This window comes from Neoarius graeffei, chromosome 2, assembly GCF_027579695.1.
Source record: "Neoarius graeffei isolate fNeoGra1 chromosome 2, fNeoGra1.pri, whole genome shotgun sequence".
NCBI lineage: Eukaryota > Metazoa > Chordata > Actinopteri > Siluriformes > Ariidae > Neoarius > Neoarius graeffei.
Genome location: NC_083570.1, coordinates 7,235,366 through 7,249,068, shown reverse-complemented (window position 1 = coordinate 7,249,068; position 13,703 = coordinate 7,235,366). Strand labels below are relative to the sequence as shown.

Below are 13,703 nucleotides of genomic sequence, written 5' to 3'. Positions count from 1 at the left end.
AGAAAGACCCTGTCAGCTCCTGGGCTCGAACCCAGAACCTTCTTGCTGTGAGCCGACAGTGCTAACCACTACACCACCATGCTGCCTGTAATATGTATTACTATGTAATTACATTATCAGGGTCCCTGGAGGTTTTCAGGTTTCCTCGAACCTTACAAACACAGCTGGATACGCAACACTCTCTGGCCCCTGGGCATGAACTGTGATGGAGTGGGGTCCCGGGGTGTGTCCCCACCTCATGCCCAGTGTTCCTGGGACACACTCTGTATGACACTTGTTCGGTTCAACTCAGTTAGAAGGTCATCTTATGTCTCGAGACCACCACCCTCGTACCACCCAGAGCTCTGGAGGTCAGTTGCAAAGAAAGACAGGAACCCCAATGTAGTTCACATCTTTATTCGCAAGTTCCCCAGTTGGACAGGAATACAGAGGGTTATTATATGTGAGTGTTATCTCTTATAAATGACATCACTGTAGAGGGTGTGTGTGTGTGTCTATGGGGGGGTGTGAGTGAGTGACATCATTTTGATATCTGTGTCTATTGTGTGTGTGTGTGTGTGTGTGTGTGTGTGTGTGTGTGTGTGTGTGTGTGTTGACTTGCGTGCAAGTGAGCATCTTGATCTTGGGGCAGGTCATTGCTTACGTACACCCCTTCAGGTCAGATATACTTAAGATGGTGATAGAATTTTTAAACACAGATATGTTATAAGAAAGTAAACAAAAAATCAGAACAACTTATACAAAGAATATTTCTGGCAAAACAAAGAAATGCTACTTCTAACTTAAAACTATAAAACTATAAAATCACTAAATGCATCCTAGATCTAACAATTAAATCCAACATTCAATCATTTCAGATTCAACATTAAAGAGACTGGTTAACTCTAACCATCTTAAATTACAATCCTAGCTATAAGCTAACTTAAATCATGGCATTAAAATCTAACACATAGTATATGCAGCTATGAGTGTGTGTTGGTGTGTCTGACATCATATGTAAGATGACATTTCAGTTGTCAAGACAACGGAAAAACTAAAATACAAAAACAGAAAGATACATCACAATGCTCTTGTGCACAAAACAAAATGCTCTTGTATTTTAGTTTTTCCATTGTCTTGACAACTGAAACGTTTAAAAACGTTTAATGGTTCCTTGAGGAACCATTTTCAAGGGGTCAGTCACCAAAGGGTTAAAAGACATTTACGTAGACATAACATACAACACAGAAAACATTTGCATGAATGCAAAGTGAATTCAAAGATGAATCTGAGTTTTACTCAGTTACTCTTTAAAGTAAAGAAACCATTATGAATTCTTAATCTTCAATTAACTTAAACTTAGTTAGTTCCAGTAGTTTAGTTAGTATCTCAGTTGAGCTCTTATTTTAATCTAGTTTTAGTTGTTATCCAGTTAGTTATTAGTTATTTGATATAACTAGTTCTTTTAAGTATCCATCTTTTAAATGTTAATCAACATAGGCCTATTTTAGTTATAATGAAATCAAATGCATTTGGTATTACCCTTCTGTCAATAGGTTATTACAACCGAAAACCATTGAGCATCGTACTAAGCCCAATGAGGAAAGTTAACACCAGTAAATGCAATAACTATCAACCTTACAGTTCAAACATTCAGAATATGTAACATGGGGTGAAACATAAAACGAATAAACGGTTCAATGTCCATTAAATCAGGTCCTTACTGCTAAACAGTCCTTTACCAGGTGAAAGGGAGACGTAATCCTTCCACACAACAGCGCGGAGCAGTCCACGCACTGTTCACGTGATCCAGAGGGGAAAAGGGAGTGGGTTATCGGGTTATACTGAAACAGTCTTACCACGGTTGGTGATTGTCTCTCTGCAGGGAAAGGAAAAGAAAGTCTGGAGCAACCGGCCTCTCCGTGCGATGTCCAGTTTCCCCAAAGAGGAGAATGATGTTTCTTTCGACGCACAACACAGTTCAATCGTAGCTCCTAGCTCGGGTGGCTCGCCATCTATAATGTCCTTGATCACGCGCCGGATGCGTGATCTTCAAAAGTAAACTTTTGGTCCACGATTCTCGATAATAACTCAAAAAAAGAAAATGTACAACTTAACCACAGTCTATCGGCATAGACAGAATGTTAAATAAAGCACTTATAGAAAATAATCGTCAAATACACTCGGTATCTCTGCCCCTTTCTTTCTTCTCGCTGGAGCTCGACACAAGCGTGGCTTCACCTGTTCTTGCTTCCTCGATTCTGCTAAGAATCTTCTGGAAGAGAACGACTATCGGCGCTGTGACTGGCTGATAGATATGACCTTTCAACTTTTTAAACCAATGATAAAATAAATTACTAAAACCATGAAATACTCGTTTTAATCCTATTTATCTATTTTAGACGTTTTTTTATATCACTAAAGTAACTTATTTAAATGATGAAATTCTACTTAATATTTATTCTTATTTATTCAACTATTTATTAACCAAGGCCTATTTTCACCTGGGTTACAATATGGAGGATGCACAGTGAGGAAACAGGCAGTTGAAGTTCAGCAAGTAAGAACAGAACGGAGAGTAACGTATGCAGAAGCACTGAAGATTGTGAATGTAGGGGAAAAATGAAAGTATAATCCAAAATAAACAGGTGAGCAAAGACAGAGAGTTGTCAGATAACTACCAAACAGGAATCACAACGGACAGGTTGGTTCTGTTTCTAGCCCATGTTATCAACTGCTCAGAACAAGCAAAGACTAAAACAGGAAAAAAATCAAAATTATAGTGAAGGCAGCAGCAAAGTTCCTGAACACAAAAGACTTATCTTGGGAAAAAATATGTGCAGATCTTAGTCAAGGAGAAGGGACAGCAGAGGGAAGTCATCAAGTCATACCAGAATGCTTATTCTTCATGGAACACTAGAAGTCTGATAGCAAATGGGCAAGAGTGTAAAGGCTACATCAATTCATTAAAAACAAAACCAGATGTTATATGCATACAGGAAAAATGGCTCAAACCAGGTCTAAACTTTAATAGTAAAGGATACCATAGCATACGCAAAGATCGGGCCACTGGAAATGGTGGAGGATGTGCAACATTTATCAGACAAGGTATGAAATATAGACAGCTAATGACAGTACAAGAGTTAGAAATAGTAGTGATTGAAGTATGGACTAGAGAAGGGAGTATGAGAATTATACGTTTCTATAACCCATGTAAACAGTTAGAGAAAGGAAAATTTCAACGCACACAGCATAATATGGGGGAACCAAGAAGATCTAAATGGAGACATAATAGAAGAAATAATGGATTAAAAGGAATCGGTGTGTTTAAATGATGGTTCGGGCACAAGGGTGAATGTGGCGAGAGGCACAGAATCAGCAATCAATATCACACTGGTTTCACAATCGCTGGCTGGAAAAAGTAGATGGAAGGTGCTGAAAGGAAGTACTCGAGGAAGTGATCACTATCCGATATTAGTATAGGAATAGAATATGATAATATATAGATTGAGGCGCTGCCTAAAAGCGGAGCTCCCATCTGTTTCTGGGTTGTAGAATTTTCTTCTATCATAGCCAGCCTCTTTTGTTTTATTTTTCTACAGTTAGAGTTACTATACTGTTTCCTTATGTTGCACAAAATGTTGGGCGACAACTGCACTAGCTGTTGGGTTTCCTGTGGTGGCGGGCACGCACACACAGGACCAAAACCATCAGAAAACAACTCGATGGGTTTCTTCATGTCTCCACACTCTGTGCCTATGGGGCCCCACTCACAGGGGCCAAAGGAGCTCCACTAACATGGAGATTTAAACTGTAATGACAGACAGGAGTGTGGTTCAGTTAAAGGTTAAACTGGTTTCCGTGGTGAGTAAATATTGATAGAGCTAGTTTTGCTGAGGGGATGTTCTAAAGCAGCCTCATTCAAAATGCTCATTGTAATTTACATCTCTCATCTGTGTTCACTTTGTCTAATATCAAGAAATGCAAATGTACACACGGGCTGTGAAAAACACTCATTTATTGGGTAAAACTTTGTGATGTCATTTCCGTCTTCACTTTACTCACCAGCATCCAAACTCTGTTACTTCCGGGTTTAGGGGGGAACTGAGGGACTGAACCACTTGGGTCAGATAGAGGGGTTTCGTGGGTGGGTTGAACCATTTTGACAGGGGTGGGATTTATAGAAAAATGTGTTGAAAACAAAAGAGAGAGGATTCATGAAAACACGTAGTGGATACAGGGCAACTTGTCAGATCCCGAAGGATTTCGCAGTGATTTCAAAATCAACATCACTATCTAGAATTAAATTCCTACAACTCATCATTTCTATTCATTCATTTTTTTACCCATTTTCTTTCTCTTTCAGCTTGTGGCTTTTCTTGTGAAAGATTTCTCCGCCTTTCTCTCGCTCTTTCACTGCTTCTTTCCTTTTCTTCCTCTGGCAGAACTCTCTCTTTCTGGGTTTCACTTCATCTTTCTCTCCTTGGTGAACTTGTTCTGACATCTTTGTAAAGTGGGCAGACGCGGCTGGGATCCCTGTGTGAACATGAAACATCAACTCGATGGGTTTCCAGATTTTCTTCAGTATGGAGCGCCGCTCATATTTAACCTGGACATTTCTCCTCCAGACCACCAGAGGGCGCCTTTACACACATTTTGAATCACTTCTTCACTTCCTCCACTCATTTCCTGTTTGATCTTATAAAAAGCACATGGACCCTTTATAGTTATTGTGAACCTTTTCAGTGTGTTATTATGCTGTAAAAAGGAAAATGCTGGGGAAATCCAGACAAATTCTAACAGTAATGTACTGTTTTTTTCCCCCAAAATGCAGTAAAAACACTGTAAAGTCTGTTTTTTTGAAGCCAAATCCAAACTGATTGTGAAAAGCAGGCTGCTGAAAAATATGACAGCACAATGCAGTATTTTCTTTTTTTGCAGTAGAGAAGTGAGCCACATGAAATAATCGGCTTTGGGTCATCGTTCATCCTCCTTTCTTGAAACCGATAAAAATTTCAGTCACATCATACTGAGAAATTAAAATTACATATGTGAATCTCATTTCCCAATTTCACAAGTAGGGTCACCACATGCCATGCAGAAAAATAAAGGACGCCTACTACAGTGAGGCCCCGCTCCTAGGGGTCACAACCACCACAAGCCCAGTGACGCACCAGTGGTGGTAAATCATAACTTAAATCATGGTCTCAAGAACATATTATGAGTCAAACTTCTTGTCTGAAGTGCTTTATTACCAGTGGACAGTAGAAATAAACTGAATGGATAACTTTTCAGTTCTAAACTCAGATTGGTCTTGAAATCAGTGTTAACAGATAAACTCAGTCACTTTTTGTCACAACTGAACAGGCTTCTCAAATGGACATATTGTCACAGCTGAATACATAAGACAATGCATAAAAGTAGATGACCTTTCGATTTCATAAAATCGGTGAAATTTAGTTCCCTCTGAAATGTGTTCATTGTGATATATGTTTATTTCTGTAATATCTCACAATATCAGGCCATTCAGTGGCTGGGAAGTTATTTAATTTGAGGGGATTAAAGCAATTGTGCATGAAATCACTCGCTTCGTGCAGTCAAGCAGACAGAGGAAGTCCGTGTGCGCATGCGCAGGTTTCCCTTCTTCTTCTTTTGGGTTTTATGGCAGCTGGCATCCACAGTGTTGCATTACTGCCATCTACAGGTTTCCCATTGAGCATGCACTGACAGTTCCATCATTCTGTCGCGAAACAAACAGCTGATCACACTGAGGTGCTCGCTGAGCGCCGATATTTATTAGTTTGGTCCTGCGTTTGCTTTCCTTCGTATATAACATAACGTCTTTTCTTCTCGCTTTTTTTCTGTTACTGTAGTCAGTCTTTCCCATTTCATTCGCACACTCACGTCCTCCATTTTTCTCTCCTGTTTCAAATTTATATCCCACAATTTTTTGCCTTGCACAAACGGGGAAAGCCCACCACGTGATGCATGACGTAGTATCTTGAATTGGATCATGGTGAAGCAGGAAAAAATAGCACAGAATTTAGGACCACGTGGAGATAAATTCATTCATGATTCTGTTTAAAAAAACTAATAAAATTGGAAGTCTGTGATTTGAATTCAGTAGCTTTCGGTCACGAAACAAAAATAACTGGGTGTCGGGAAAATTCTTTTTATGACCTACACTTGAAATATCTGAAAGGCAGGCTCGCTTTAAGGTGATGATACATGCAGCAACTTTTGGGCAATGTTGCCAGGTAACAGGCAACCAGGTGAGATCCAGGGCAACTAATTAGGGCAACGGACAACTGGTAACAACCAATCAGATAAGAGCAAATCTGTTGCCAGGGAGACAGACACTGAAACATTTGCAGTTATCACTTTAGTCTTGGCTTCAGCTTTTATTTATTTCACTCAAGTAAGTATCACTTCTGGAATGAAACTGAATAGATCCTCTGGGCAAAAGATTATTTGCCATTAGTTTAACCTTTATAAGTCAAAATAACTGCATTATTCTGTTAATAAACACTTATTAAGTCTCTTTAAAAATGCTACTTGCCTCAGTCACATATGCTGTAACTAATAACTGAGACAAACATCACAAAAACATCATCGTTTAATTCTCATCTCAGCAAAAAAGGCAAAAGGACATGGAGCAGGAGATGCTGCTGAGGAGGCAAAGGGCGCGGCAGAGCTCCTGAAATGCTTTCTTTCCTTTTTTAGATCCTGAAGTTTGTACTGTTTTGCCCTCGGGTTCCACAAGTACTCGTGCTCTGTGTGTGAATTAGATCAGATGATAAATGAGACAATCTCTATTACAGCTCACAAAAAAAACATCACGAGCTGACCATCATTTTTTACTTGACGCAAGAGAGCTAACATTATCCTACATAGCTAGTGATAACTCTCAGCTAACTATGTTAGCAAAAACCACTGCTAGTTCACTAAATCACTAAATTAGCTGCAGTTTACACTTAGCTGAAAAAAATCGATGTCTTAATTACAACCTGAGCATAAAAGTAACTGTCTGTTGGGTTTCTAAGCGTTTGATGAGGTAAATTCACCACTTTGGGTTTACACACAACAACTTACCACCATAAAAACATGCAAATTGTCTCTCCTTTTCTTCACTCCACTCCACTGCTGGAGATGTTGCTATCTTTGTTGAAAATTTCAGAAGCTCTCAGGTGGTCATGTGATTCACTACTAGCATTCTGATTGGATTATCTTACAAAGTTGACCAAAAATGATCAAAATCGTTCAGATAGAAATGATGTTGCCCAATCTTAATGGGAAAGTGTCAAAGCACAATTGCTCGGCAACATTGCCCAAAAAGTCGCCCCATGTATCATCAGGCTTAAAGGTGCACTGTGTAGGGTTTAAGGGATCTATTAATGTTTACTATTATGTGCAGACACATTTGTGAATAATCAGCTGTATGTACGAATCGTTGTATTTTCATAAGCTAAGGGTCGAAGAATACTTCCATGGATACGGATGTGTGTATGGGTGTCTCCAAGGTGTACTTGATTTTGCAGATGTGTTAGCGCACACACACTGAATACATCTGCACTACCACTACTGGATTGATGTATTACTGCATGCTCAGTTTTGCACGTGCGCAGTCAACATGTACAAGTACATGCAGACACACACAAAAAAAAAATATTGATCTGTGGTGCAATCAGTCCACGTGGACATCCTGTGCAGATCATGTCCACAGATGTAAACTTGAGCCTTTAGAATGAGCTCTTCATATCTACAGAATGAGCTGGTCCTCTTTCACAGAGCTCCACAATGTTGCACCAGGAGCCCAGAACAGACAAACCAAACACTGGTCCAAGACTTTCACCTTTCGCTTTTCATGTTTCTACAAATGCAAGCTTGAATCCAGCACCGGGAGGAGCATGAAGAAGAAGAAAGGAAGATGATGATGAAGAAGAAACAAGGTGTTTTATTTTACTTTTATGTCACAAATTTATTGGAAAAGATTCTAATATGTGCTTGGAAAGGGAGGAGTAAGGAGCGGTATTCTATTGGTTGCAATCTGCAACCTCACCGTGAGATGCTACTAAATTCAACATCTGGTGCAGATTTAAGGGGGGGGGGGGGGTGCTCACGTCTGTTTTTTTTCTAGACATGGAACTGACCTGTGTGTGTTATTGTTTTCTTGGGTAGAACTTTAGGCAGGTTCTTCTTGAAGCTTCTGACATTTTCTGGTAAATTAGATTCAGTTTGTCATGTAATTAGCAACTAATGTCGAGTGTAATTTGGCCTTTAAAGATCATAAAAAATATGCCTGGAAATAGCTGAAAAGCATCTCCAGACATCTATAGCCCTTCAGCTTCAGGGCCCCTAAGGCAGGCCCCGGACCCCTGGCCACATTGTTCCAGGTCTTTGGCCCATCAATAGGACAGGCCCAAATTTGGATGGACAGACAACATTTCAGAATTATTTTTTTCTGTGACAGTCTGCTTAAAATTCCCCAGTGAGCTCAGATTGCAGTTGCTAAAACAGTAATAATTTATTGATGGAAGGTGTTTTGTGGTCAATGTACGACACTGTAGTGTGTCATGTGGTGATGAATCATATGACAATGCAACTTTCATAAATATGACCATATATCAGTTGTAACGTATGAGGCGCCGCCTAGGCAATATATCAGGAATAGGTCACACATATGCACTAAAAGCTTACACATGGACTACTTTTCCTTGCACATGCACATGAAAAGCTTGCGCATACACCACATTTTCTTGCACATGCTAATGAATATCTTGCACATAAACCAATTTTGTCCTGAGCATGTCTGTCAAAAGCTCACACAAAAACTACATTTACGTCACACATAGACCACTTTTGTCTTGCACATCCACGTCAAAAGCTCACACACATTACTTTTATTTTGCACACACACCACTTCTGTCTCGCACATCCACTTTAAAAGCTCACACACATATTAGTTTTACTTCGCACATACACCACTTTTGACTTGCACACCCACGTCAATAGCTCACACACATACCACTTTTACTTCCCACATGCATCACTTTTGTCTGCACATGCACATTCAAAAACCACACACATACCACTTTTTTCTTACACATAGTGCACCACCATTCAAAATTGTGATGTGATATGCGTTTGTAAATGTTGTATGTGCAAGGGAAAGTGGTGTGTGTGCGAGCTAATATTTAAATGAGGACCGAGCAGAGTCTTGGCTCTAGAGGGAGAGCACGTTTTTGAAAATGGCTGGTACCACTCGAGATGAAGCTCTTAATCAGGCAATAAGCTTAATAAACAGTATAATGGCTTCTCCACCAGTGCTATCAACTCTTGTAAATTCGCCGACACCAGCACCAGCTGTCTTTACTGGTAACGTTACTACGGAGCAAGAAGTTAATTCGTTGTTTAGGAGAGGGACCAGCTATAACCCTGCTGCTAGTGTGGCTAGCGTGAACCTTAACGTTGCACGGGAGACACCTCCAAATATGCGCTATGAAACGAGAAGGACATTTGGGAACTGGGCCACGTCAACCAAGAAGAAAAGGGTTTTTTTTTTTATTTCTTTGATATCTTGTTTATACGTATGTGTGTTGCCGTAGCAAGCTGCTCGCTAGTTGTGTCTCGCTAGTTTCACCAGTTTCACTGCATGTCCAACTCTACCCAGTAGCCTACTGTATGTCTATGCAGGTGACAATAAACCATCCTTGTTTATGTCATGTCAATTTTCCATGCATCAAGCACTTGCATGTTGAACAAGCCTTGGCATAGTTTTTCAGCGTGGACCAGACATAAACAACGCTATTTCTCATGGTTCAGACAGTAAAGGCTTAGTTTAGTGTTTTGAATGAATTATTTCGCACGTAAAATCGAACGCGTGTGGCTGTAGTAGAACATTTCTATGTGTGTGGCGAGTCACTGTTTAATTTGCCTCGAATAAGAATGAGACGTTTAAATAAAATGTGTGATACATAGACTGTATATTATTCTCAATATGTAAATTGAAAGGTACAATTTTTTTGTAAACTGTGGTGGTATGATTACAGGGTCCGTGGACAGTACCACCAGACATTTAACAAGGATGTGATTTTACTCACAAATCCCACATGGACCAAAGTCTGCACACACCAGACTAAAGAGCAACTGTATCAGGCTGGGAATATCCTCAGCGCTTTTGAGTTTGACAAGTCATGGACCTACCACACCATAATCAGCCAAATCAGGGATGGGTTTGGAGATAAAATTCCCCCTGACATAAGGTATGGCCTCTTGCACGTTTTTCTGTGTATCAGTATGCAATGTTGATAGTATTATTGTTTACCTCATTATTTCTTTCTTTTCAGCCTTTCATGTCTAATGGGTTGTGGTAAAAAACTTGTCTCTCCTGTACTCCGTGATGGCCAAGAGCTGAATGGATCGCTGTTGCACAAGATTTTTCATTTGAAAGCACTCTACGTGAGACCCTCCAAACCCCTTGCAGTAAGTTTCGTTCCACTGGGAGACAGTTAGTTACTTCAGTTACAGTTGTCTTATTTTCAGCCAGAATGATTTTATCCCAAAGGGTATTTATTATGCCTTTGTACTGTGAGAGAAGAGAGTCTATATGTCCACAATTAAGACCCGTTGTTCCTTCTCTTCTTATGTACAGAATGACTGTTTGGCCCACTCTGATAGCGAAGGTGAAAGGGCAGACCACTGCACAGGTGCCATAGTGAGCCAAGGAATAACCATGGCATTGAATGATGAGTCCAGTGACAGTTGTGTAGAGGTCCAAACACCAAGCTCAAAGCCACCAAAGAGGCGTGGAAGGCAGGAATCACCTCCAAGGTTATTAGAGTTCAGTAAAATGAATACTTGCATAGAAAATATCAATTTATGTGACTCAAATAAAACTAAAACCTACAATCAAGTCATATCACTTGGGTCCCCCACCTTTACCCAAACCATACTGCTGCAACTAACTAAACCTAAAATGAAATTATAAAACAAACTAAATAAACAAACTTATTTAACTAAGTAGGAAGTAAAACTAATGAAACTTTAATGCCTCTGGTCTCATCAGATTGTTTTGACTTTCCACAGTGATGGACCAACAACCTCCAGCAGCAACTATACACCAAGTGGAAGCCATCCACAGGCAGCGAGTACATCTGCAGGCAGCGAGTACTTGGCGTACGTTTCCATAATGTCCTCACTGCCAGATATGTCTTCCTCTGATGAGGAGCTCAATTGTGCAATCCTGGCCAGTATCGACAATCAGATGTAAGTTGACAATCAGATGTAAAAGGAAATGTACAGTGAAACTGTGTAAGCATATATAGATTTTTTGTACGAAATGCATTATGTTTAATGTATTGTGAATTCTGAAAACATAGTTTTACTTTGATATTTTGGATTATTTTAAAATTTGTGTTTCAGTTTGGACCTAAGCTTTGCCTTCATTCCAACAGGAATACAATGCGCTGTGACAAGCCAGCCTCTGAGATACTGTTACAACTTGCCAGCAAAATAACACCAAACAAGACCTGCAAGTTTAATATCAATCGCCAGTCTGTCTTAGATGGTGCCATCAGGGGATTTAAAAGGGTTTCTTACGACCCTACTGCAACTATGTCTGTCAGGTTCTCGGATGACCTGGGAACCTATGAGGAGGCTATTGACTTGGGTGGGCCACGGAGGGAATTCTTGACCTTGCTCATGGAAGCTCTGCTGAGATCCCCTATGTTTGAAGGAGTTGAGGAAAAAAAACAAAATCTCACACTTGATAGCAAAGGTATGTTCCATGTTTACCTGTGATTAGTGTTTAAACAGAAGCCAAATGATTCTGTAATGGGATTCATATTTCATTATTATGGTAAAATGACTTTAAACAGTTTGCATGAATTGGTGTAGATGTAGTGTTTGGTGTACAATCACTGCACGCTTTTCTGTGTTTGTCATTTTGTTTTATTTGCATAGCACTGAGAGATGATGAGTATTTTATTGCTGGAAGAGCAATTGCAGTGAGCTTGGTCCATGGTGGTCCTGCACCAAGATTCCTCTCTCCCACTTTGTTCACATGCCTGGTCCAAGGCCCAGAAACTGTAAAGCCCAGCCTTAAGGATGTTGCTGATTCTGACCTCAAGGATAAGCTTGAAAAGGTAAATTGTGGATGTTTCAAATGTATCGCTCATACCATGCTATGACTTGACTAGTTTTCTTTAACAGCAATAATATATCAATCTGTAAAGGTATACTGATGTCTACAAGTAAAGTCTATTCTTTTAAGTTTGTGGTCAATTTTTTTTGTTTGATTTATGTGATTCATGTAACCTTCTATTAACACTGGTATGAAAGGCAGGTACTTTTATGAGGGATATTTGTTTGTTTGCAATCTCTGTTTGCAGTGGCCCTGTGTAAATTTTACGAGTTTTTGTGTATTACCATTTATTTGGTTTGGCATGCACAGCAATAGGAGGATGTGCCAGAGACCTTGTTTGAACATAGTATTTTCACTGTTTTTTGCCTAAAAGATCTTAAGGAGCACATCTTTAGGAGAACTGATGGCCTCTACAGAACCTCTGTTGGAGTTTTTGGCAACAGCAGGATGCCTTCGACACCTGAAATGTCTTGAAGACAAAGAATTACTGGTTCAAGATATATCAAATCAAATCAAATCAAGCAATGATATACTGATGTTCCAGGTGGTCCACAGAGTGCGGGGACCATTTGAAAGGTACAGTAATTTCAGAATGTAGAGTTTTCTGTGATTAGGTATTGTGTTAATCGGCTCATTGTGCTTTACCATACAACACCAATTTATACACACACAACTGTTTTGGAAAAGGGGTCGTTGTACAAGTCTTTTTGACACGTCAGATCCTGATAATACAGCAAGTGGTCCCTGTTTCTATTCATCTCTGTTGCTTGTGTTCTTAAACAGATTTAGAGATGGACTGCGAACTCTCGGGGTTCTTGATCAGATTAAGATTTACCCTGAAAGTTTCCACTCACTGCTGTGTCATCAGGCAGAACCTCTCACAGCGGACATGGTCAACAAGCTCTTTATCATCCGATTGTCTCCAGCTGGAAGCAATAGAAGAGCTGCAGAAGTAGTCGTTGTACCTTTCTGGAGGGATTATCTGCAAGACGTTGAAGGTAAATTTTATTATTATGATCTTAAACTAATTAAAGCTCCATCTAAACAATATTGGAAGACTAACAGATCTTTGGTGTGTGTGTGTGTATATGTTAGATGAACACGGACCGGAGAAGCTAAGCGGAATACTGTCATTTGCGACTGGAGCAACAGAGGTGCCACCAACTGGGTTTAGCCCAAACCCCTCCATTGAATTCATTCATGGGCCTTCCAATCTGCCAATAGCCAATACATGTGTCAACTGCCTCAAGCTACCTCTTCTACAAACATACAGTAAATTTAAAGAACGTATGGATTTTGCAATAGGCAATACATATGGCTTTGGACAAGAATAGGCTAGATAGGCCAAAACTTTTCCTGTTTCTGCTATGTTTTCAGTAATTCACTGTTTGGAATGTTAGATCAGTACATGATGTGTTTTGCCAAAACATTTTCAATAACTAATTTCAGCCTTTTGTAAATATAAATTGAACTGGGCAATTTTTACTATAGCAGTTCAAAGTGGCAAGTTGCTCACTTTTTGTTTTATGGAATATTTTTCTGAAAATTGAAAGCCACAATAAAATAATACCAAAAAAAGACA

The 13,703-nt window shown here is 39.7% G+C and overlaps 2 protein-coding genes across 3 annotated transcripts in view; one reads left to right on the top strand and one right to left on the bottom strand.

The window, feature by feature from the left end:
* Nucleotides 1-13,703, bottom strand: part of LOC132877956 (tripartite motif-containing protein 16-like) — a 471,908-nt gene that overhangs the window by 439,499 nt on the left and 18,706 nt on the right. The gene's annotated exons all lie outside the window — the stretch shown is intronic.
* LOC132875495 (G2/M phase-specific E3 ubiquitin-protein ligase-like) lies at nucleotides 11,100-11,778 on the top strand. Its single transcript, XM_060912304.1, has 2 exons — nucleotides 11,100-11,244; nucleotides 11,433-11,778. The coding sequence occupies exons 1-2, from the start codon at nucleotides 11,168-11,170 to the stop codon at nucleotides 11,776-11,778; spliced, it is 423 nt and encodes a 140-aa protein (XP_060768287.1). The 5' UTR covers nucleotides 11,100-11,167.

Coding starts and splice junctions, on each gene's coding strand:
- LOC132875495 (XM_060912304.1), top strand. CDS start 11,168: ATGTCCTCACTGCCAGATATGTCTTCCTCTGATGAGGAGCTCAATTGT. Junction 11,245..11,432: donor GCCAGTATCGACAATCAGAT/GTAAGTTGACAA, acceptor TCATTCCAACAG/GAATACAATGCGCTGTGACA.